The sequence below is a fragment of the Miniopterus natalensis genome, chromosome 17, assembly GCF_054644295.1.
Source record: "Miniopterus natalensis isolate mMinNat1 chromosome 17, mMinNat1.hap1, whole genome shotgun sequence".
Taxonomy (NCBI): domain Eukaryota; kingdom Metazoa; phylum Chordata; class Mammalia; order Chiroptera; family Miniopteridae; genus Miniopterus; species Miniopterus natalensis.
Window position 1 is genome coordinate 10,205,481 of NC_142097.1, and position 24,743 is coordinate 10,230,223.

Sequence of the window (24,743 nt, forward strand, 5' to 3'; positions counted from 1 at the left end):
ATCAATGATGAGAGAGTCATTGATCAGCTGCCTCCTGAACACCCCACACTGGGGATCGAGCCCGAAACCCGGGCATGTGCCCTGACCAGGAATCGAGGAATCGAGGAATCGAACCCAGATCTCCTGGATCATAGGTCGATGCTCAACAGCTGAGCTACGAAGGCTGGGCAAGATTCAATTTCTTAAACTGAATGGGAGTACACAGGAATTCCATGTTATTCTCTTTTAAAGCACATACGCTTTAAAAAGAAAACACAAGAAGGGGGAACACAAGAATACTGCAGGTAATCAATCCATACTATCTAAACCTTGTTTTTAAAAATAGTCTAACCCAGCCGGGCGTGGCTCAGCGGCTGAGCATCGACCTAGGATCCAGGCGATCGGGGTTCGGTTCCCGGTCAGGGCACATGCCCGGGTTGTGGGCTTGATCAATGACTCTCTCATCATTGGTTTCTGTCTCTCTCTCTCCCTCTTCTTTCCTCTCTCTGAAATCAATATAGATATATTTAAAAATAAATTAAAAATAAATAAAAAGTGTAACATTCTCAATTTCTCAACAGTTTTCATGTTTTTTTATTTAGTTTTTTAAGTCTTAGAGGGACCTCCTAGAAATATTTCTTATGGAGATATATCAGTGATATGACATTCAGCAAATTCATGTTTCACTTTTTTCTTCTAAAAATCACTGAACCTATTAAATAGTATGTGCTATCGACTGAATGCTTGTTTTCCAAAAATTATGTTGAAAATCCCCAATGTAATGGTATTTGGACGTGGGGCTTTTAGGAGGTGCTTAGGTCATAAGGGTAGAGCCCTCATGAATAGATTAGCGTCCTTATAAAAGAGACCCCAGAGGGCTCCCTTGCCCCTTCTGCTATGTGAGGACACAGTGAGAAGATGGCCATCTATTGAACCAGAAAGCAAACTCTCACCAGGCCCCAAATCTGCTAGTACCTTTATCTTGGACTTCCCAGCCTCCAGAGCTGCGAGAAATAAACTTGTTTATAAGCCAGTCTATGGTGTTGCTATTGCAGCCCAAACTCGACAGTATATAAATAATCCCATTCTTATTAAACAATTTCTAACTTTCTGTATGATGAAAGGTCTGGAATCCTGTTCACCAACCACCAACACTAGTTTCTTAGTGATGGGACTTGGGGAGATTGTTTTCTTTCTATAGTGCTTGGAGATCTATAACAAACATACAATATATCCCTTTTATTATTTTTTTAATATGTTTTTATTGATTTCAGAGAGACGAAGGGAGGGGGAGACAGAAACATAAGTGATGAGTCATTGGTCGGTTGCCGCCCACACGGCCCCTACTCCCGCAACCCGGGCAGTGCCCTGACCGGGAATCAAACTGCGATCTCCCGGATCATTGGTTGATGCTCAACTGCTGAGCCACGCCAGCCAGGCCATATATCATTTTTATAGTCATTTCTTGCCCTGGCCAGCATTGCTCGGTGGTTAGGGCATTGCCCTGCATACCAGAGGGTCTTGGGTTTGATTCACAGTCAAGGGCCCATACCCAGGTTGCAAGTCCAATCCCCATCCCCTGGTTGCGGTGGGTATAAGAGGCAACCAATCAATTTATCTGTCACATCAGTGTTTCTATCTCCCTCCTCCCCCTTCCCTTCCACTATCTCTAAAAATCAATGGAAAAAAATACCCTCACTCCTAGGGTGAGGATTTTTTTAAAAAAGTCGTTTCTTTCAAAACAATATAAAAATCTGAATATAGCAAAATATTATCTATTATTTATAATCTTGGTGATAAATGAATAGACCTTGGCCATATCATTTTTTATTCTTTGAAGTATTTTTAAGTTAATAAAAATAAATTAGCCCTAGCCTGTGTGGCTCAGTTGTTTGCCGATTCACCAAAAGGTTGCAGGTTTGATTTCCAGTCAGGACACATACCTAGGTTGTGGGTTCGTTCCCAGTAGGGGCACTTATGAAAGGCAACCAGTCTATGTTTCTATCTCCCATCCTCTCTAAAATCAATAAACATTATCCTCAAAACCAGGAGAAAAAATTCTAACACGTCACCTTTAATTATAATTACATCTTGAAAGTCACTCAATAAAGGAAAACCAGAAGAAAAAAAAAACCAACAAAAAACATCCTGGGGTGAGGATTGAAAATATATAAATTTAAAATACCTAAAGTAAACCAGAAATAAGCTGCAGAGCATACAGAAAGCTGTTATCTATGTTAAGATGCTAATAAAAGAAATTATGCAATAGCCAACTGAAAACAGCAGTTTAGCCCCCAAATCTTTGACCTTCAGCTTTAAAACATATTATTCATAATCTCGTTGTTGGTTTGAGGACAAAACAGAAAGTAGTTAGAAGTGACCTGAGAAACATGTAGAAAAAATACCAAAAGAAAACCTGCCTCCTGGTGGTAGAGTTAAAGGTGGTAACTTCTCTGCTCCTGTACCACATCTTCCTATACTTTTCCAAATTATACATTATAATCACTAAAATAGGTTAAAAAGCCATTATGTTCAATATTGCTTTATTTTTTATTTTAAATCCTCACCCAAGGATATTTTTCTATTGCTTTTCAGAGAGAGTGGGAGGGAAACATTGATGTGAGAGACACACAGCACTGGTTGCCTCCCACACACACCCGATGGGGCCCGGGATCCAGCGTGCAACAGCGGTAGGTGCCCTTAGCCGGAATCCAACCCGTGGCCCTTCAGTCTGCAGGCCGACGCTCTAGCCACTGCGCCAAACCGGCCCGGGCTGTTCGATGTTGCTTTAATGCGAGACAAGGGTTCTATCTGTTTGACCAGACACGGAGCAATGCCTGGCACATAGTATGTGCTTGTTCAATGGGCGAATGTACCATCTGCTCTCATTTTCCTGCCTCCCCCAACACTCGCCCTTTGCAAGGGAACAGCTGAAACATGCTAAATGGCACAGCAGCCCAGGCAGGAAGCAGGGGCCTGGGTACTTGCCTAGCAATTAAGCACTCAATGGTACACGCTTTTTAGTAAACTTTATTTAAATTTCAAAAAATAAAACAGAGAAAGGCAGCTTTAGCTTTGTTCTTGAGGATCAGCTGTAATGACCCAGAGCAGGAACTACCCCTAAGAAGTTAAAATACTTTACCCCCAATCAAGCCACAGGCAAGGAGGGATCCTCAATTTGGGGACAGGCCTGGGTGGGTGGAGTAGGAAAAACACCACCACAGTCAGGTGAGTAGGTTCTGAGACAGCACAAGTGGAGAACAAGACAAAAGCCCCACTGGTAATAGGACCAAAACTTCAATGGGGAACTTTGACACAAGGAGCTATGTACAAAGGAGCCAGGGAGGGGGCCTGCACCCCACAAGGGATGTGAGAGGACTGCAGAGCACCACCAGGCTGCTGCTCACCCTAGCCAGCTGCTGCTGCCTCCTGCTTATCCTCAGTTCTCTTCGTCACTGTCATCTGGGCTGATGGCTGGGCTGGTGAGACTATAGGTGGGGCTGGTGGGCGAGTAGCCAGGGGATGTGGGTGAGTAGGTAGAGCCTTTGGGGGAGGTGGGTGAATAGGTGGGGCTGGTGGGCGAGTATTTGGGGGAGGTGGGGGAGTAAGTGGGGCTAGTAGGTGAGTACTTGGGGGAGGTTGGGGTGTAGACTGGAGAGGTTGGTGAATACGTAGGAGATGTTGGTGAGTATTTTGGGGTGGTGGGCGAATAGGTGGGGCTGGTAGGAGAATACTTGGGAGAGGTGGGCGAATATTTCGGGCTAGTAGGCGAGTACTTGGGAGAGGTTGGGGTGTACTCTGGTGAGCTGGGACTGTAGGAAGGGCTGGTTGGGGTATACTTCGGTGAGGTAGGGCTGTAGCTGGGAGAGCTGGGACTATAGCTGGGAGAGCTCGGGGTATAGGTTGGAGACTGTGGTGTGTACCGTGGACTTGAAGGGGAGTAGCTTGGTGAGGTTGGGGAGTAGCTGGGTGAAGTTGGGGAGTAGCTTGGAGAGGTTGGGCTGTAGTTAGGACTCGTTGGTGTGTAGTTGGGACTAGTAGGCGAGTAGCTAGGCGATGTTGGGCTATAGCTGGGTGATGTCGGGGTGTAATTGGGACTGGTTGGGGAATAGTTAGGGCTGGTGGGTGAATAACTGGGGGAAGTTGGTGAGTAGCTTGGTGATGTTGGAGAGTAACTGGGAGAAGTCGGCGAGTAGCTGGGAGAGGTAGGAGAATAGCTGGGTGATGTTGGCGAGTAACTGGGAGAGGTTGGTGAGTAGCTGGGAGAGGTTGGTGAGTAGCTGGGAGAGGTTGGTGAGTAGCTAGGTGATGTGGGCGAGTAGCTTGGGGAAGTTGGAGAATAGCTGGGAGAGGTGGGAGAGTAACTGGGAGAGGTGGGAGAGTAACTGGGAGACGTCGGGGAGTAGCTGGGAGAGGTCGGGGAGTAGCTGGGTGATGTGGGACTATAGTTGGGACTGGTTGGAGAATAGGATGGAGAAGTAGGCGAGTACGAGGGTGAGGTGGGGGAGTAAGAGGGACTCTGAGGCGTGTAGCCCCCAGGGGAACGGGGCTCGTAGGCAGGCGACGTGGGTGAGTAGCTGGGAGACATGGCACCACCTGTAGGAAAGAAGCCAAAAGGAATTAAGTGATAGACTCCAGCCCAAAAGGAAAGATTAGAGAAGAAACGAACTTGGCCCAGGTAGACAGGGGCAGCTCACCTGGTGATGGGATGTATGGGCTTGAGGGGCCTGGGGAGCCTGGGGAGCCTGGTGTGGGAGACCAGGCAGGGGAATAACCAGGGCTGAAGCCGCTGGCATCCGAAGCAGCGCTGGGGGAGAAGCCGGCTGCCCCCGGAGTCATTCCACTCCCTGCAAAGTGAGAGAAACATTAAGTTAAAGCCAGAGCTGGAGTCCAACACCTTCCCCAGAGCCCTGGCCTCCAGTGTTCCAACATGGTGACTCTTCACGAGCCTTCTCAACCACCAAGAGGGCTCTTTTCCTGGGCTGGGTCACTCACCAACACTGGGAGACCAGGCACCATAGGCTGGGGTTGCACCCTGGTTCCAGGGTGTCATGGCTGGAGAAATTCCTCCCATGGGACTGGGTGCTGAGCCGAAGAACATGCCAGTGGCTGCAAAAAGGAACAGAGTAACTTATGAGTAACAGCACCTAGGGACTGGCCACCCTCCCATCTATGGTCTGCCTCCCCTTCAAAGACCCAGCCAGGTTCTATGCAGCTAAGACTCTCATACTCACGTCCAGCAGCCCCCAAGCCGGGGATATTGGTGGGGATCTCCATGCCGTACTTGCACTTCTCTGCATCAAGCAGGAGGTCAAAACAGCCAGTGCCAGCTGGAGCTAGCTGGCCCAGCATGATGTTCTCAGACACACCCTTCATGGGGTCGCTCTCTCCATGAGCAGCTGCTTCCATAAGCACATCCACCTGAACAACCGAAGAGGGAGCAGGCCCTGTCAGACCCTCCACACAGCGCTCCAGGGCTGTGGCACCATCATTATAGCACACGCACCCGATAGATGGAAGACCAGCACCAATGCACACCACACATTCACCCTGGTGGATGCCCTTGTTCCCCAGCACTCCCTCTTTCCACCCTGTTCAAAAGTTCTGCCATTACCGTTTCTTCAAAGGAGCATTTCATGAGAGGTCCAGTATCTTGGCGGTTGACTCCGTGTCGCGTGATGGCCATCAAGTGGCCACGACAGGTCATGGTATCACACAAGAGAGCCAAATGCCGGTAATTAACGTAGGAACCATCAAAGGAGATGACGTGGTACAGCTCCCGCTCCAGGGCCTTCCGCACAGCTTCAATACCCAATACCTAGAATGGGGGTGGGGGTGAAGGGTCAAGGCAGAGTAGCTCTGCTCCCAGCTTCTACCATCACACAGATCCAAAGGGCAGTCAGTGAAGCCCAGAACCAAAAGTGGATGCCGGCATAAAAAAAAAAACTGACTGAGGAAATCCCGTGAGTAGAGAACAGAGAATGCAACCATTGCTAAGAGATCCAGGGATAGGGCCTTGAGCTAGAGATGCAGGACAGACTCCTGGGCAGTGGGGCCCTAAGGGGCTCACCGTGAAGATCTCCACAATGTCATTGGATGTGGTGCGCACAGGGTCCACGTCCTTTTCACTCAGCACCCGCATCAAGCTCACACCGTCCGTCTCCAGAATCCACTCTTGCAGGGCCTTGAATTCCCCATCCTCTGTGATAATGATCTTCTTCTTATTGTCTGTCTGTGGCAGGTGCATGTACACCTGGAGAGGGACAGAGTGAGTTCAGGTTGGGTGGGGCAGGGGTGGGAGGGAGGGAAGTGGGAGGTGGAGGGCTGCTGGGAAGGGAATGGCAGACCTTGCTGATCTGCTCGATGCCCTGCAGAGTCATATCTGTCAGCATGTTGGACTCGATGCAGCGCAGAAAAACGTCATCATCCATCTTGTCCACCACCTCTTCTTCCTACAAGAGAGAGGTGAGCACTCCTGGAACCCTCTGACCTCTTCCCAGGCTCACCTCAAACCACAGCCTCCTCAGGCCCTAACAGGCAAGTCAGGCCCCAGCCTCTCTCCTCTTCAGTTCCAGCGAGATTATCTATTCTTCAACAGTTCAACAGTATGTTCTGAACTTTCATTACTGAAGCACCAGGCACCCACACCTCCTGAACAATTTTTTAGGAGTTATGCCCAAGAGTGAAGCCATTAGTCAAATATTTCCTTGGGTCTTGTTACACCTGCTATCATAGCACATTACCCAGGACATAGCAATTCCCACTGTCCAACTTGCCCCCGACTGTACCCCCACCCTCATGCCGGAGCCTCAGGGGAGGAGAGAGCCAATGACAGGGCTATGGAGATGAACCCACTTCAACACTATCTGCTTTAGCTATATGACTGATACTTCAGGTTTCAAAGACTTCTCCTGCTAAAAGTCTTGAAAATCACTGCTAACCACCATTACCCACTTCTACATTAGGTGGTGTGACTGGCACCTCAATGCTGCTTTCATTTTAACTTCTTTGGTCATGAACAAGATTTAACAGTTTCTTATGTCTGACATATCAAGTTTTTCTTAGGTTCCATTTACCTCTTGCATCTTGTTTTCATCACTGTTCATGATGCGGATACGCAGCACCAGCTTCTCTGCATTATCATCATTAAAGATGCAATTCAAGTCATCGCCAAAACCTGGTAGGGAGGAGCCATGACAAAGAGCACATCTATAGGACTTGCTTCCCGGTCACTGTTCATCTGCAGCTCTCTCCTTACAAGGTGCTCTTTGGCTCCCCCCTCCTTCTCATAGAACCCTTCTGGAAAGAGGGAGTGAAACACTGAGAAGGAAAAGAGGATGCAGAGGCGAACTACAGATGCCTTGGAGGAGCAGAACCAGCGCATGGAAGTAGTGAGGGGAGGTGGCTTGTTGGAGACTAGAATACAGCATCATGACCAAGAGGGATCCCAGGCAAAACCTGAGCTGGGGTGGCCCTCCCAGCCTTACCAGCATTGATCTTTTCAGCAATCTGCTCCATGGTCAGTTTCCGGTCAGTCATATGCTTCCGGTCCAGCTCCACACGCAAAAGCCAGGGGGAGATTCGGGCCACATCAAAGTCAGGCATTTCGTAGTAGACATTCACCCATTCCTGATCCTCTGCCACCACCGTGCTCTGGGGGTTGGGGTCATAGTAGATGGCTGTGTTGGCAGTCACCTTCCTCAAGGTTGTATGTTCCAGACGGCACAGAATGTCCTGGGAAGAAAGAGGGATTCATGAAACAGGCATTTGGGTAGCTCCAAAGGCCTCATCAAACCCTCCTGTACAGGTAATCCCAAACTTCCCCTCCTTTTCCTCTTGCCGGGAAGCCCATTCCAAGTCTTACCTTGGCTCTCTCAGCATCTCGAGCAGACTGGCCCAGCAGGAAGACAGTAAGTGAGGGAGTCTTTGGTTTCTTGGAAATGTTGATGAGCTCCTTAAGACGGGGCACACCCAGTGTCACATTCTTGGCAGACACACCAGCGTAGTGGAAGGTGTTCAAGGTCATCTGGGTTGCAGGTTCTCCAAGGGACTGTGCAGCCAGAGCACCCACCATTTCTCCAGGATGGGCCTACAGAGTAAGAAATGCATCAGAAAAAGCCCCTCCCTTTTGGTGAATGAAAATGAGATGCAATCAGGGCTGAGACTATCTTCTTTTTTATCTTCACTGGAGGATATTTTTTCCATTGTTTTTTCAGAGAGTGGATAGGAGGGAGGGAGAGAAGGAAACATCAATGTGAGAGAGACACACTGACTGGTTGCCTCCTGCACACTCCCCACCAGGCGGCCAGGGATTGAGCCTGCAACCAAGGTACAAGCCCTTGGCTGAAATCGAACCTGAGACCTTTCAGTCCCAGAGCCGCCATTCTAACCACTGAGCCAAATTGGCCAGGCTGTGGCTTTGATTTGCATTTTTCTGATGGGTAATGATATAGAACATCTTTTCATGTGTTTACTGATCATTTATATATCTCTTTTTGGGAAAACGTCTACTCAAATCCTTTTTAACATTTTTTCTTTTTGCTGTTGACTTGTAATAGTCCTCTGCATGGCCCTTAAATTAGATAGAGGATTTGCACAGACGTATTTCCTCCCATTCTGTTTTTTGGTTTTTTTTAATCTTTATTAATTTCATAGAAAGGAATGGAGAGAGAGAGATAGAAACATCAATGATGAGTCATTGATTGGCTGCCTCCTGCACACCCCCTGCTGGGAATCAAGCCCACAACCTGGGCATGTGCCCTGACTAGGAATCAAACTGCGATGTCCTGGATCATAGGTAGATGCTCAATCACGGAGCCACTCTGGCGGGGCTGTGTTGTCTTTTTTTACTTTCTTGATGCTGTCCTCTGAATCACAGAGTTTTTAATGTTGATTAATTCCAATTTATATATTTTTGTTACTCTTGCTGCTCACGCTGTTGGTACCATACCTGAGAATCCATTGCCTGATCTAATGTCATGAAGATTTACCCGTGTTTTCTTCTGAGAGTTTTATAGTTTAGATCTTATATTTAGGTCTTCATTATATTTTGAGATAATTTTTGTACTCGACTTCATTCTGATGAATGTGATTATCCAGTTGTTTCAGCACTATTTCTTGAAGACTATTCTTTCCCCATTTAACTGACTTGGCACCCTTGTCAAAATTCAAGTGACCATCGCCCTGGCTGGTGTGGCTCAGTTGGATGGAGTGCCATCCTGTGCACCAAAAGGTGGTGGGTTCAATTCCCAGGTTGGAGAGCGTGGGGGAGGCAACCAATTGATGTGTCTCTCCCACATCTCTCTCCCTCTCCCGCCCCCCCTTCACTCTCTCTGAAAAACAATCAATGGAAAAAATATCCTTAGTCTGCTAAGGAATAAAGGTATAAAGCCTCAAACACAGGACTTGATACACAGCAGACCCTCAATGAATGAGACCTATTGTTAGGTGTTTGTGGGCAGAAGTGAGCTGTTCTCAGTGTCCAGAGAAGTCAGAGGTCAAAGGAGAAAAACAAGTCTGAGGTGATGACAATACTCACAATGGCCTGGTTGAACTTGGACTCAATCTCTCCAAGCAGCCAGTCAAAGGCCTCTCCACTGAGCCGAAATTCCTCAGCCATGCGGCGGGAGCACAGTGTGGATCGAAGGTGAATGTTGAAGAGCAGCGTGGCGTTCTCCTGAGCCTGCCGGCTCAATGGGTCATCCCCATTCACAATCACCAGCTTCTTGCTCAATTCTTTGACTCCTGGGGGCCAAATGAGGGGTGAAGAGTTTGTAGACCAAAGCCCAGCATACTCCTGACCCCTATTCTTGCCAGAAGGCTCAAAGTAGGTACTCACCCTCTACCACCTTGATGGGGTGCAGGTCGGAGGGAAGGCGAGGGTTGATATGGAAGATTTTCTGAGCATTCCAGATCATGCGCAGCAGGTTACAGGGGAGGACAACCTGAGGCAGGCAGGAAGGAAAGAAGGATCACAAGTTAGGGACAGCCACATGGGGGAGCACTTCTCCAGCCCAGTCCTTCTTGCCCATCCGTACCTTGCTGTCTCCAGTTGGGAAGATGACCCTGAGCACCTCCCGATCCTCACGCATCCTTTCAAATTCTCGCTCCAGCTCATTCTGAATGTGTGCATTGCTCAGCACATCCTTCACCAGATCCTCCTGCAGAGTGCGCCGCAGGGCCCTCTCATTGGTATAATCAAAGCGGAATCTGCAGATAACAGGGTATGGAGTCTAGGACCAGGTGGGGTCTGGGGCCTGATTCCTGCAAAGGAGCACTGTGAGGCTACCAAAGGTATGCATTCTGCAGGAACAGGGTTTTGGTGACAGGAATCCTGAATAGGGAAATATAAGATCTAGGCCCAAGGATCACCAGTGGGATCTGAGCCTGTCTCAGCCCCTCTAAAATTGCTTTTTTAATCCTCACCCAAGGATATTTTTTCCATTGCTTTTCAGAGTGTGGAAGGGAGAGAGAAACATGGATGCAAGAGAGACATCAACTGGTTGCCTCCTGCACTCACCCTGACCAGGGCCGGGGATGGAGTCTGCAACCGAGGTACATGCCCTTGGCTGGAATCAAACTGGGACCCTTCAGTCTGTGGGCTGACACTCTAACCACTGAGCCAAATTGGCTAGGGCTCTAAGCTTGCTTTGTACCATTACCAGGAACAGTGTTGACAGACCTCAACTCTGCCCTCCATCCACCCTGCCCCACAGCACAGTTGCTGTCAGAGGGGTGGGGAAAGGGCTGTAAATGGTAAGGTACATTGCAAGACATACTCCGGGTGATCTCTCAGTGTGTGGGAAGAGGAATCCTGTAACTCTGGCCTGAGCCACTGAAGTGAGAACCACCCGCCTGCCACCTCCTCACTTCTTCTCAAAAGCCTTATTGGAAGGCTTAAGGGTAGCCAGGTTCTGGAACTCCACGCTCTCGCCTGCCAGGCCGTCCTCGCCATAGCGCAGCTGCACCACCTGGTTGATGGAGTTCCGCACAGTGGCGTCATACTTCACCATCACTGACTCCATGGATTTGATCAGCCGCCGCTGGATGTATCCTGGGGGGGAGGTAATCAACTATGGGACCCAAGGCAAGAAGAGGATGACAAAGCCCAGAGTCCTTCCTATCTCAGGACAAGCCTTGCTGGTCACTTTGGAGCCTTAACTAACCTGATTCTCAGAAGAGCCAGCTAGTAGCCCCTCATTCTGAGGTCTCTCACTAAAAGCCAAATCCACTACCAAATGGAACCAGTGCCCAGCAGTGTCCCCTAGGAACCAGCCCCCATGCAATAGGTCAGGAGCAGAGACCCCGAGGCTCTATCCGTCATCCTGAAATGCTATATAGCAATCAAACAAGGGCATTTGCCTAACTCTTGAGCTTTAGTCTCTATTTTTTCTACAAAGGCCAAAATTCTATCTCTGTGAGAACCCCTCCTCCTCACCCCCAGGCACTTTTCTGCCTGTGGTATGGTACTCCCTGGTACCAGCCCAAGGAAGGACCCTGGATCTCAAGGCCTCACCAGTCTCGGCAGTCTTGACAGCTGTGTCGATGAGCCCTTCACGACCCCCCATGGCATGGAAAAAGAACTCGGTGGGTGTGAGGCCAGCCAGGTAGGAGTTCTCCACAAAGCCACGGCTCTCAGGCCCATAGTCATCCTTGATGAAGTGAGGCAGAGTCCGGTGCTTGAACCCAAATGGGATCCGTTTACCCTCCACATTCTGCTGCCCGACGACAGCAATGACCTGGGAAACAGATAAGGTGGTGTACATCTAACTCCTTGTGCCTTAAGAATGAGTTTCCAGTCTTTTTCCCCAACTGTTCCCCCAGCAACACATACTTCCCCTCCCCTCCCAACCTTCAGTGTGGCCCCAGTGTGGAAAAACAAGGATCCCTACCTGAGAGATGTTGATCTTAGAACCTTTAGCTCCAGACACAACCATAGACTTAAAGTTGTTATATTCAGACAGGGACTTCTGGGCAGAGGAACCAGTCTTGTCTCGGGCATCATTGAGAATGCGATTCACCTGGTTCTCAAATGTTTGTCGCAGGGTGTTTCCTGGAGTGGGCTCCAACTCATTGTTATGAGCCTTCTCGATGACCTGGGCGCAGAGGAGGAGGCAGGGTTCTCAGTGAAACACCAACCCGTTTTATTCCCCTCCTCTCTAACCCTGATACCCTCTTTGCTCTTGTTAATTAGATTCAAAGTCCATGAAAGACTCTTACTCAGTCTGCCCAGCCTTCCCTCTCACCTCTATTACATCCTGCTTGGCCTTCTTAATAGTGTTCTGAATGTCCTGGTAAGTCTTAGAATCAGCAATGGAGTCCCCAATGCCAATGGTATGACCTAGAGACAAGGAGAGCATAAGCAACACCTTTGGACTCCCAAGAAACATGGGACTGAATCACAGCCAAGAGACGGAGAGACACCAAATCTAAGGAGAAAAGCAAAAGGGATGGAAGAACAATAAACGGTGGGAGAGAGGGGATTCACAGAGAGGGCTTGGTAGAGCTCCTATACTTACCCTCAATGAGGAGCCAGTTGTTGATGACAGTCTGAATGTTAGAATAGAAGAGGCGAGTGATGTCATGACCCATCTCTAGGTAAGAGATGTGGACAAGGGAGCCGGCTGATGTGCCCAAAGATTTCTTACACAGGATGCCCATGATCAGTTCCCCGTTCTCCACCACCACCTGCAGACAAAGCACCCACTCAAGGCCCCTGCTGAGGCTCCCACATCCAAATCCTGACCCCATACATCCAGAAGCCAGGCCCTACCTTAGTGTCCCCAGGAGAGATGTGCTTGTAAGGGCCACTATCCTCATCGTCAGGATGGGTGCTGTGGGTGCGGATACAGTTGATGTGGCCGGGTATGATAAGGGAGAAGATCTGTTTGCCTGTCCACAGGGGCCGGGGCTTCAGAATGGCCGGCTGTGGGACCTTTCCATCCCACGTAGACAGGAACATCAGGAGGTTCATCACTTCACCCTGCGAGATAAAAGAGCAAGAAAGACAGGAACTTAGAACTGCCAGCCTCAACTCCTGGAAATGTCAGGGGAGGCCACCCTGCCCAAGAAGGAAAGCCAGATTTTGGAGGCAAATAGATGTCAAGAAAAATGTTTTTCAAAACTTAAATTTAAAAAATTCATTATCACCCTGGTCGGTCTTTCTCAGTGGTTAGAGTGTCAGCCCATGCACCGAAGGATTGTGGGTTTGAACCCTGGCCCCAGTGGGGACGCATTTGAGAGGAGACCAGTCGATGTGTCTCACATCGCTGTTTCTCTCTCTCTCTGCCACCTCCCTTCCACTCTCTCTAAAATCAATGGAAAAAAATATCTTTGGGTGAGAATTAAAAAAAACAAAATTCATCATCATAATGAAACTTTTTTTAACTAGTAAGTACAAATTACTTATAATAATTAGGAAATAAGTAAAAGTAAAAAGAAATAGATAAACAGAATTTTAACAAGGTCACTTTTCCCTTCACCTTTACTTCCCAGACAATATCTGAAATTACATAACATTTTATAGAATTAAATGGGGGGCTAAAGTCACACGCCCTTTTGGCCTCTGAGGTTTCCTAACCTCCCTTCCTTCTACCTCACAGGTCAGTACAGAACAGGTCAGGGCAAAAGTCACAGCTCTTCCTCCCCAACCTCGGCCTCACCGCACTGGGGCCCCTCTGCCTGCCCAAGCCAGGTTTCCTCTCTAGGACCACACACCCGCTCCAGGAAGACATCTCTCTTAGTGAATTTGCGCACTGCAGTGAGCGTGTCCTGCACAATGCCCATGACAGGGCGATTGCTCTGGGGAGTGACAATCATGCGTGGCACCATGGCAAGCTCCTGGATCTCCGCCCGTGTCTCGAGAGACTGTGGTAGGTGCAAATTCATCTCATCCCCATCAAAGTCAGCATTGTATGGAGTTGTCACACTGCAGTAAAAGAGAGAAGTCAGACTTGGGAAGATGCCTACAGTGAAAGCTCACGGAGCAGCCCAGCCCGTCTGATGCCCTTAGCCAGGGGACTGACCTAAGGTTCAAGCGAAAAGTAGACCAGGGGAGGATGCGGACCCGATGTCCCATCATGGACATTTTATGCAAAGTTGGCTGCCGGTTGAAGATAACAATGTCCCCATCGCACATGTGCCGTTCCACCTGGGGAGGTGAAGTGTGGAAAAGTCTCAGTGAAGGGGGTATGCTAAAAATGAAATGATGGGGGACTTAAAATGCTTTGTAGATGGAAACAGATGATACTTTGGTATTAATTCACTTGGAACACATCAACTACCCACTTTGGGCCAGGCCCTGGGGTAGATACCAGGTTATCAGAGATAACTAAGAATAGTACCCACCAGCCTCAGGGAACTCAGTCTGGGGAGAAAATCAAGAGATTCTAAACAAGAAGCCTCTACTCTGTTCTTCCCTGGGTCCCTCTTCCCTGCTGTATATGTCCCTCATGCTGCCCTTTGCTTTATGTGACCCCCACCCAGAATGCCAGTGGCTAACAACCACAAGCTAGCCTAGGGCAGCAGTCTTCTGAAGAGTCAATGAACTTGGACCCTAATGAACAGGATAGCCTCAGCCGGCCCACTCCAGCCAGCCCCATTCTAGACAGCTTCTTGCTCAGGTGAGTGAGAGGCCCTGGCCTGGTACGTGCCTTATAACCAGTCTGTAGGTGAAGGTCACTGGGCTTGGGGTGGAAACGCAGGTCAATGCGATCACCATTGTCTCGGATGATGTACTTGGCCCCTGGGTATTGGCTGTTCCCCCTGCGCACCAGTTCCTGAAGTCTAGGAAGGAAAGAGGTGAAATAAGGCACTTCTCAGAAAGCCCGTACTGGTATTCCTCACCCCAAAGCCCCAAGTGGAAGCCCAACTTATAAACTTCAACCCTCCCTTCTGCTCATTCTGAGTCCATTCCCCTCAGGTCTCCCCTGCAACTCCAGACAGGACTTCTGAACTGAGCACACCTGTCAATGTTGAAGGGAGTGACAATCTCTGCAAAGGTCATGTTGGCTGCAATGGAGCGAGGCACGCCAACTTGGTCAATGGAGAGGTTGGGGTCAGGGGTGATGACAGTGCGGGCGGAGAAGTCCACTCGCTTGCCCATCAGGTTCCCTCGCACTCGGCCTTCCTTGCCCTTTAACCGCTGCTTCAAAGACTTGAGGGGACGTCCAGATTTCTGCATGGCCTGTGAGCAAACACAGGGTGGGGGCACCCCAGCAGTCAGCACTGGCCCCTCCTCCAGAGCTCAGAGGCCTCACGATGGCCCCCTACCCTGGCCCCAATCCCTTTTTCTCTCATGCACAGGGTACAGAGAGTATGCCGACTCACGCGAGGCAAACCAGGCAGCTCATTGTCCACCATGGTGGCCACATGGAACTGGAGGAGCTTCACATCCTCTGCAATGACATGGGCGGCTGCACCATTCTGCTCATTGCGCCGAAGCTGGTTATTGATTTTCACGATGTCGGCCAGTTTGTGAGTCAGGTCATCCTGAAGTAGAAAGTCAGTATGGTCACAATCCAGCTGCCACTGAGCACTTAGCATGCATGTGCCAGCACACAGCACCTCTGGCATCCTCACACCCTGGGAGGCAGGTCTGGTCTCTCATTTCACAGATACAGAAGCACCTTCATGAGCTTTAACCAACTTAGGGGTCTTGTTCAAGGTCAAACAACTAGCAAGTAGCAGGGTATTTTCAGACCCCGGTGATCTGTCCATCATCCATGCACAGTGGTACTTTACCGCTGGCTCCTGTACACCTAACCACACACCCTGCCACCCTGCCACCCTGCCTCAGGGCTCCCTCCCCTTAGACACCCAGCCATTCATTCAGCTGCAAGGAAGAGTCCAGAAGCCACTGACCTGGTTACGGGCAGAACCCTGCATCACAACAGCAGGCCGCACAGAGAGCGGAGGCACAGGCAGCACTGTGACAATCATCCACTCGGGCCGGGCATAGCGTGGCTCCATGCCAAGTACAAAACACTCCTCATCTGAGATGCGTTTGAAGATCTCATGTACTCGCTCAGGACTCAGCAGGATCTTCTTCTCTTGAGAATCCTCATTGACATGCTTCCACTCTGCATACAGCTCCAGGCCTGAGCGCCGGATCCTGGGCTGGTACCGCCCACAGCCACCATGGCCCTTCCAAAGAGAACGAGGGACCTTTAGAACCCAGAGATCAGGCCACTTCCTCCACACCAGGCCCCACCCTCCCTACAGTCCCTGCCACCCCCGCCTACCTTTTCTTTGGTCAAATCCTCATCGCCTTCAGTCTGCTCCACACCAAACTTGTTGTCCATCTCCTCCCCACCCTCGCAGATGTTTTTGCCCTTGCAGAGATCATAGACGTGTGTGAGCCGCTTCTTGGGCTGCCCCTTAGACTTAGCCAAAATGTCCTTGATCTTTGGGTTGTTCTGGGGAAAGAGCAGAGCAGTGTCAGTTGGGCCCGCTCCTCTGCCTCCGCACCATGTAACCCGTCCCCCAGGCCAGGCCCATTCCCCACTCACAGAGTCCACAAGCAATTTGGAGCAGAAGAAGCAGACACAGCGCAAAACTTTCATTGTCTTCACCAGGAAGCCCACGTGAAACACAGGTTTGGCCAGCTCAATGTGGCCAAAGTGGCCAGGACACTCTGTCATGTTTCCTGTGGGAACACACACCTAACACTTTCCTCGCAGCTCTCACCTCAGAGACTAGGTCTCCAGATGTCCCCCCTTAGGCCTGGTTTTCTTTAAGGACTGACACCTCTCTCCTTTCCTTCGTGATTCCACAACCCCCCAACACTCACCTGCACATGTTTGGCAGCGGCCAGTTCGCTCAATCACTCCCTGCCTCGGATCCATAAGCCCCCCAAGCTTGGGGCGGCCTCCCTCAGTTGTCTCAGGGTACTTGATACCACCCTCAGTCACAGACATTCGCTTCTGAAAAGAAAGAAAGAAAAGGCCAATAACAACTAAATAGGATTCCTAGTTTCAGCCTTTACATACTAAGGCCTCAAAGAATCACAAACTATTTACAAAAGATTAACCTGGTTTAGCTTGGGGCGAGGGAATTGGGATCAGCATGTGCATATTCTGGAAATACCAAAGTTGAATGTCGAGAGTCAAAAGCCCATCCCAGTCACTGTCTGAGTTGGGGGAAGTGGTCAGACCAGCATATAGTTAATCCCAAACTCCATATAAATTGCCTACCTCTAGGACTTGAACACCAGACATCCCTTCAGGTTGAATTCTAAGCCATTAACATACATAGGATTTAACAGTAAAATTAAAAAAAAAAAATTTATCAATGCCTCGTTTCTTCCCCAAAGCTGCAAACAAGCCCAAAATCTGAGCCCCTGGCAGGAGCCTCAGTTCCCACCAAACAGCACAGGTGTCCTGCTGCAAGATACGCGCTGCCAACTCTACAAAGTTAGGTATTCTTTACCCCATCCTCATAACCTCCTCTTTCTCAAGGGTCTGGCCAGCTTGAACCCTTCCATGTTCAGATGGAGATTTTATGATAAGACAGGAGAGCCAGGAGCTAGAGCGAAGGGTTGGTGAAAATTATTTGGAGCAGAAGTAAACCCAAGCACCTCATGAGATGAAGGCAGAGGCAAGGGCCATTAATCTGAGAATGGTGGAGCCAGGACTCATTGGGATCAATTCAGTGAAAGAAAGATGGAAGAGCTCAGAAGCAGACACAAGTTGAAGGGTTTTCTGTCCTGGGCTAGAAGTTGGTTCAGGAAATCTTTTGTTTTCACACACCGACAACCAAAGACTTATAGTAGGTAAGTTTTTGGTCCACTAAACTTCCAAAGGAAAGAACTTAGACCTCAGGGAAACCTGAGGCTGGTGAAGTGATTTGCTCAAGGAGCCAGCTTAAGAAGTCAAACCCAACCCTCTCTGGTCCCAAACATACACTCATCCCACTCTACCATGCTGCAGCATAAATGATTATTTAACCTCTAGGACACATCTTCTTGGTGCCAAGTCCAGTGGTAGCTGACTCATTCTTATCTTCATTACTAATTTACAAAATATGCACCACTGTCTCCCTTTTACAGATTACAAAACTGAGAGGCCTAAGGTCACGCAACTAGAAAGTGTTAGAGCCAGGATTTGCCTGTGCATTCTTTCCACTGCGTCATCACGCTGGGGAAGAAAGGGTGAGTTCAAATCAGCAAACTGCAATGATTATGAGTGCTTATACACAGCTATCTTCCTAAATATTCCATCTCCTTCCACGGCCACACATCCCTACAACCACTCCCGACGAGCTCTACTCTGCCAGACCAAACAGACCAGACCCGTCTCTGTCCTGGCTTTTTGGCCTGTCAGACACTACAGTGGACCACTCATTGACACTCAATCTCTCTTCCTACCTCTCTGGCTGCTGCTTCTTAGTCTCAGACCTTCCCAGGCTCATCTGCTTTGGTCTGCACCTTAAACACTGCTACTCCCGAAGGTTTCAAGTTATCCACACTTCTCATAGCACCCTGTATGCTAGCCCATGATTTTCACTACATACTGATGATGCCCAAATTTCTACCTCCAGGCACCAACCACCCTTCTTCGGGACTTTGAAATTATCTAGTGAACCCCCTGCAGATACTATTGATGAATCAAATTCAACATGTCTAAAATCAAACTCCCTTTTCCACAAAAATCTCTCCTTTTCCTTTAGTCTCCATCTAAGATGGTGGCACTCAAGACCCAAACCAATACTTACCTCTTCTTATCCTCAGGCACAAAACAGCAGAAAGAGCATGGGCTGAGGTCAGAGACTCCTGGTTTGGAATTCTGGCTCTATCACTTATAAACTATGTAATCATTAAGGACTTAATTAGCTTGCTTAAACCAAGGATATAACTGTCTAGTCATTCACCAAGTACTGGTCGTTTCTATCTCCTAAATATTTCTTGAATCTTGCCCCTCTTCTCCATCCCTACTACCACTGCCCGAGGTCAGGCCTTTCTTTTGTGGTCTACATCAGAGCATTCCATAGGTCACCAACCTATCTCTCTCCAATCCTTACACACAATTGGGGTGCTCCCTCTACAATGGAAATCTAATCTTCCTACCCTCTTGTTCTCAGAATGATGTCCAAATTCAGCAAGGCAGCTTACAAAAAGGGTTTTATGATGTTTTCACTTTCCTTTCTTTTTCCACATCAGTACCAGAGTCCCCTGTGGTCCCCCTATCACCTAGCTATGTGCTGAACTCCCCTAGATCTTTGTACATGCTATTACACGTTTGAAATGACCTTCCCCACAAAACAAACTACTATTTAAAGACTTGGCTCAGGCATTACTTCTCCAAAGCCCTTCCACAGCCACCCCTCTTGTGCTTCTACAACCCTTCTATCCCTGTACATCTCATATGCAGTGAAGTTATCTTTTGGGGTCTGTCTTCCCCACAGATTTTAAGCATCTTTCGAGCAGGCAGCATTTCTCTGTCATCCTGGATCCCATGGCTCCCAATAAATGTTAAACTGAACTAAACTGCTTAGAACCCTCCAAGACAAGGGAAGCACCCTCAAATAACTTGGTTAAAAGAGAGAAAACTGTCTGTCCCCTCTTAATGGATCTGATTGGCCACTGCTGGGTAGAAACCACAATTTTCTACAGATGCAAGGCTGAAGAGATTCTGAGCACCCATGATACTCATCAATACGACCTGATGAAATCTCAGGGAGACAGGCCTGGTGGGTGACTGAATTCACAAAGTTGGAACCTCATCAGCTGCATTGCGAGAAACACGTGGGAGTTTGCTCACCTTTTAATGAAACACAAAATGCCGAAGCAAGCCTCAATCTGGCTAAGAAATAAGTTACCACAGGCTCTAGCCAGTTTGGCTCAGTGGGTAGAGCATCAGCCTGGGGACTAAGGGGTCACAGGTTCGATTCTGGCCAAGGGCATGTACCTCGGTTGCAGGTCTGATCCCTAGCCCTAGTCCTCCTTGGGGCAAGTGCAGGAGGCAACCAATCGATGTCTCTCTTACATTGATGTTTCCCCTCCCTCTCCCTTCCACTCTACCTGAAAAGTGGGGGAGGAGGGGGGATATGTTCTCATTTTTGCATAAATGGGGCCTCATTCTGCACACTGTTCAGTAATGTTTTCATTTATCCAGATTCCTAAACTTTATCAGTTCACAGTGCCCTTAGTGTCTCAGTAATTTTCACAGCACTCCCTAGGCAAAAAAAAAAAAAAAAAAAAATTAAAAAAAAAAAGGCCCACTTACTAAGTACCTAGATCCAAACAACTTAAGTATTTATGTCCTACCAACTTAAGAGCCACTTGAAAAACTAATACACATAAGTTGAGAAAAACATTTTTAATATATTAAAGCATTTTATTTCCCAAATAACCACAATTACTTACTTATGATACCTGCTGGGCACTGCACAACTTCTCAAATCTTGGAATCAGATTGAACAGCACCACCCTACTTCTTGCTCTACACTGATTTTGCCCAGAATTTAGCAACTGCTAAAAACCACGCTTCACAAATATATGATGTCATTCAAAGGGATTTGGTGCCACCTAATGTTGAAAAGGAACTACCTGGAACTAGTAGTTCCCAGAGTGTGCTTCTGGACAATTTAAAATCTCTCACTGGGCCCCTGTGAGTTTGCTGCAGTGCCTCAGCAGTTTGCGATTTAACCTATTGGGAAGGTCTTGTTCTATTTTAAAAACAGACCCTCAACCGGCGGGGCAGGGCTCAGCGGTTGAGCATCGACCTAGGATCCAGGAGACCGTAGTTTGATTCCTGGTCAGGGCATATGCCTGGGTTTCGGGCTTGATCCCCAGTCGAGGGCGTGCAGGAGGCAGCCGATCAATGATTCTCATCATCGATGTTTCTCTCTCTCTCTCCCTTCCTCTCTCTGAAATCAATAAAGATATATATTTAAAGAAAAAAAAAATAGAACCTGCGTTATTCAATTGGATTCCTATTAGTAAATTAATATTTAGGCAATTCATAATTTCAATGCCATTTTCAAACAATGTTGCAATAAAATACTTCTGTATGTTATCTTTGTGTACTTGTCCAATTATTTCATTCACTCAGTTATTTAGCAAATTTTTAATTACATGCCTATTATGTGCCAGGCACTATTTGAGATGCTGAGAGTGAATACAAAGTCTCATCAATTTTACATTCTATCAAGGGAGCAAAAAACCATAAAAACGAATCCTCTCAGGTAGTGATAGGCTATGAAGTAAAATAAAATCAAGACTAGGGGTTATAGAATGCAGGAGGATGTCATTTAAATAGGGTGGTGAGGGAAGAGCTCCCTTGATACGACATCTAAGCAGAGAACCTACTGATAATGTAAAGAAACAGGCCTGAGGAAGTATAAGCAATGCTGTTTTGAGCACCAGGAACAGTGAATAATAAAGTCCTTGAGGGAGGAATGAGCTTGTAGTGTTGAAAAACAAATAGATCAGTGTGGTTAAAGAAGAGCAAAGAGGAGATTGGTAATGAGATGGAGAAGTAAGCAGGGGCCAGGCAATACAGGAACTCATAGGTCACAGTAAAAGTGGTTTGGATCCTTTGAAGAGGTTTCTGTGAAGGAAAGATACATGATGAAAATATCTCTTTAGGGGTTCTGCAAACTGCAGGAAGGACAACTGGGGCTAGCTAGGGCTACTGCAGTACTCTATGAGAAAGATGATGGTGGGGTGTACCATGGTGGTTGAGATATAGTCACAAATGGCTGGATTCCAGGCTTTTTTTTTTTTTAATCCTCACTGGAGAATATTTTTTCCATTGTTTTTCAGATAGAGTGGAAGGGGGAAGAGACAGGGAGGGAGGGAGGGAGGGAAACATCAATGAGAGAGACACATGGTTGGTTGCCTCCCGAACTGGCCCCAACCGACTGGGGCTAGGGATCAAACCTGCAACCCAGGTACGTGCCTTTGGCAGGAGTCCCCAGGCCAACGCTCTAACCATGCGCAAAACTGGCTAGGGCTCCAGGCTTATTTTTATTTTATTTTAAATATATCTTTATTGATTTCAGAGAGAGGAAAGGAGAGGGAGAGAGAGACAGACAGAAACATCAATGATGAGTCATTGGGGATGGAGCCTGCAGCCTGGGCATGTACCCTGACCGGGAATTGAACCTTGATCTCCTGGATCCTAGGTCAACGCTCAACCACTGAGCCATGCCCGGCCAGGCCAGGCATATTTTTAAAGGCAGAACTAAGATTGGCAGATAAACTGAGTAGAGGTTGTAAGAAAGAGAATCAAAGATGGTTTTTGGCCTGAGCAACTAGATGAATAGTGGAGCCACTGCTCACTAGCTAAAGGCAAGACTGGGGGAGGGGCATGTTTTAGAAATAGTGCTGCACCCAGGAATGTGTGCGCATTAAACTACTCATAAAATTATCTCTCCTCCAAAAAGGTTGTATCAATTTATCCTCCTACCAACAACATATAAGCATTCCTATATCCCAATATTTTTGCAAGCAGGGAAACAATTTTAAGTTTTTAAAAATATGTATCTTTATTGATTTCAGAGAGAGGAAGAGAGAGAGAAACATCAATGATGAGTCATTTATCAGCTGCCTCTTGCATGCCCCCTACTGGGGATGGAGCCCAAAACCGGGGCATGTGTCCCGACTGGAAATCGAACCACAATCTTCTGGATCATAGGTTGACGCTCAACGGCTGAGCCATACTGGCCAGGCACAACTTTATTTTAATTTGCATGTTTTTATTAGGAAACTGAGTATTTTTATTGGCCATTTGTACTACTGTGAACTGCCTATTCATATCTTTTATCCATTTGTCTAGTAGATAGATGTGTGCTTTCCTTACTGATTAAGTGTCCTATGTATATTAATAAGTCTAATCTTGTCTGTCACATTGCAAATATTTGTTTTTAGCTATCCATGGTGTCTCTGATAAACAGAAGTGGCTCTTATTTTATGTAGGCACGCAATAAAATGTACCTATAATTAATTCATTGCTATTAAGGGTTTCTATCCCTGGTATCAGCCCCCAAAAGCTTTACATATTTTTTGAATGCTTCAGTTGTTTTCTTAGATTTAAACCTTAACTCCATCTGGAATTTATTCTGTGGTATGGTGTGAGTTCAGGAGGTTCTAACTCCAGACACAAATTTCACAGAGCTGAATCTTTTCCAGCAAAATTGTTTCCATCCACAAACAGCCATTCAACTCCATTCTCTCCAGCCAACTGGCTCCCTCCAGTTCACGTCACAAAGTCACCAACAGCTCTCCCCTAGAACTACCTTCCGCCCTGGACCCTCCTGCTTCCATGGTTAGCGCCCTGCCCCACGGGCTCTTCATGGGACAACCAAAGCAGTTGTTGTTGTTTTTTAATGTAAAATTGATGTCACTTTCCTGCTTCTATAATTTTCCAATGGCTTCCTTTTGAAAATAAAATTAAATCCAGATATCTACCACGATTTACAATAACCCACTTGACCTGCCCCACCCCATGCTTCCCTAGTCCATTTCAATAATACTCTCCTTCTCACCCACTGAATCCCAGCCACACTGGCCTTCTTTCAGCCCCTGGGACACACCAAGTATATTCATTCTTCAGGCCTAGATGACTAGCTGCTTCTCATTCAGGTAATGCCATCTCCTCAGACAGGCCTTCCGGGACCCTGACACCACCCCATCTAAAGTAGCCTCACCTCAGTGACTCTCCATCGCATTACAGCTTCCATTTAAGGCACTTGCCATTAACTAAATAACCTGTTCTTTCATTTACTTGTATGTGTTTTGTGGGTTTCCCCCGACCCTTCCTAGAGAAAGTTCTCTAAAAGGCAAGGTCCTTGTCCTCCTTCAGCTCTGCATCTCCAGCATCTATTGTGGCTATCACATTGCAGGGGCTCAGTTAATATTTATAGACAGGGGAGGGGGGAAAATCTGGAGCTCGGCTTATCTACACTTGCAAAGGGGCCCCTAGAATTCGTCTGATTTCGTTTAACGTCGATACCTCTGCGGTGTGGTGCCACCACTCTTCTCCCCTTTCTTCTTCCCCTCCAGCCTCACCTGCGGCCAAGCTCAACACTTTAGCAAAATTTAACTCTGGGCAGCGGCGAGGCTGGACCCCGCACTGCCTTGGCGCTGCTAACCCATCCCCCCTGCCTGTCACCTAAAGCTGAGAAAAGAGCCAAGTTTCCGCAGCCAACGTCAAACCCCGCCCGCTGCGCTGACCGGAGGAAGAGTGCGAGGGCAGAGCAGCTTACCAGTTCATCCGGACTGAGAACTCCGAACTGCACTCTCTTGATGGTGCGCAGCGGGCATGCGCTGTCCCCGGAGGGGGGGCCACCCCCGTGCATCGCGGAGTCGGGCGCGCTGCGCAGGCGCAAACCTTACTACAAAAAGCCTGAGCCGCCTCCGCCTAAGTGCTCAGACCCCGTCGGGGTGGCCACCGGGAAGGACCTTCCTAAGTTGGGAGGAAAAAGCCGGAGGAGGGAAAGGTTGGGGGAGGGAAGGAGGCGGGGAAATAAAAAGGAGCGAAAGGAGTTTTCCTCCCCTTTTCCGAAGATTTTTCGTCTCTCAAAAAGGAAAAATAAAGAGGAGGGGGAAGGAAAAGGTTTGGGAGGGGGGAGAAGACAAAAGATAACGAATAAATAATTAACCGGGCTCCTGAACGGCACAGGTTACGGCAGTTTGTCTCTCCCCCTTCCGGGAGCCACCTTCTTCTCCAACCGTCCCGGCCGCGCTCTCGGCGCTTCTGAGAAGAGAACTGACCGAATGACGCCTTTTATAGATTCGCCCCTGCATCCCCGCCCCTTCCTTT

General features: G+C 48.1%; 1 protein-coding gene across 2 annotated transcripts; it reads right to left on the reverse strand.

Moving 5' to 3' along the window:
* Nucleotides 1–2,989: 2,989 nt before the first annotated feature.
* On the reverse strand, nt 2,990–24,675 carry POLR2A (RNA polymerase II subunit A). Of its 2 annotated transcripts, XM_016222507.2 has the most exons (30): nt 24,583–24,662; nt 24,187–24,386; nt 16,769–16,901; nt 16,488–16,624; nt 16,221–16,394; nt 15,841–16,122; nt 15,307–15,468; nt 14,943–15,163; nt 14,631–14,763; nt 14,004–14,128; nt 13,696–13,906; nt 12,752–12,961; nt 12,498–12,666; nt 12,225–12,319; nt 11,871–12,074; nt 11,495–11,717; nt 10,849–11,032; nt 10,017–10,188; nt 9,818–9,923; nt 9,518–9,723; nt 7,844–8,068; nt 7,467–7,713; nt 7,056–7,156; nt 6,327–6,431; nt 6,050–6,232; nt 5,594–5,797; nt 5,214–5,400; nt 4,975–5,088; nt 4,677–4,826; nt 2,990–4,575 (listed from the first exon to the last, which is right to left on the reverse strand). In XM_016222507.2, exons 2-30 carry the CDS (start codon nt 24,277–24,279, stop codon nt 3,419–3,421), a joined length of 5,913 nt encoding a protein of 1,970 aa, XP_016077993.1. In that variant the 5' UTR covers nt 24,280–24,386; nt 24,583–24,662; the 3' UTR covers nt 2,990–3,418. The 2 variants fall into 2 exon arrangements, with proteins under 2 accessions (XP_016077993.1, XP_087682016.1); XM_087825890.1 differs by having other exon boundaries at nt 24,187–24,675.
* Nucleotides 24,676–24,743: the final 68 nt, after the last annotated feature.

Excerpts from the sequence above, each read along its gene's own strand:
- POLR2A (XM_087825890.1), bottom strand. The coding sequence starts at position 24,279 with ATGCACGGGGGTGGCCCCCCCTCCGGGGACAGCGCATGCCCGCTGCGC. Across the intron at positions 11,718-11,870 it reads CTAAGATCAACATCTCTCAG|GTCATTGCTGTCGTCGGGCA; the intron begins GTAGGGATCCTT and ends TCTGTTTCCCAG. Across the intron at positions 5,089-5,213 it reads CGGCTTGGGGGCTGCTGGAC|CCACTGGCATGTTCTTCGGC; the intron begins GTGAGTATGAGA and ends TCCTTTTTGCAG.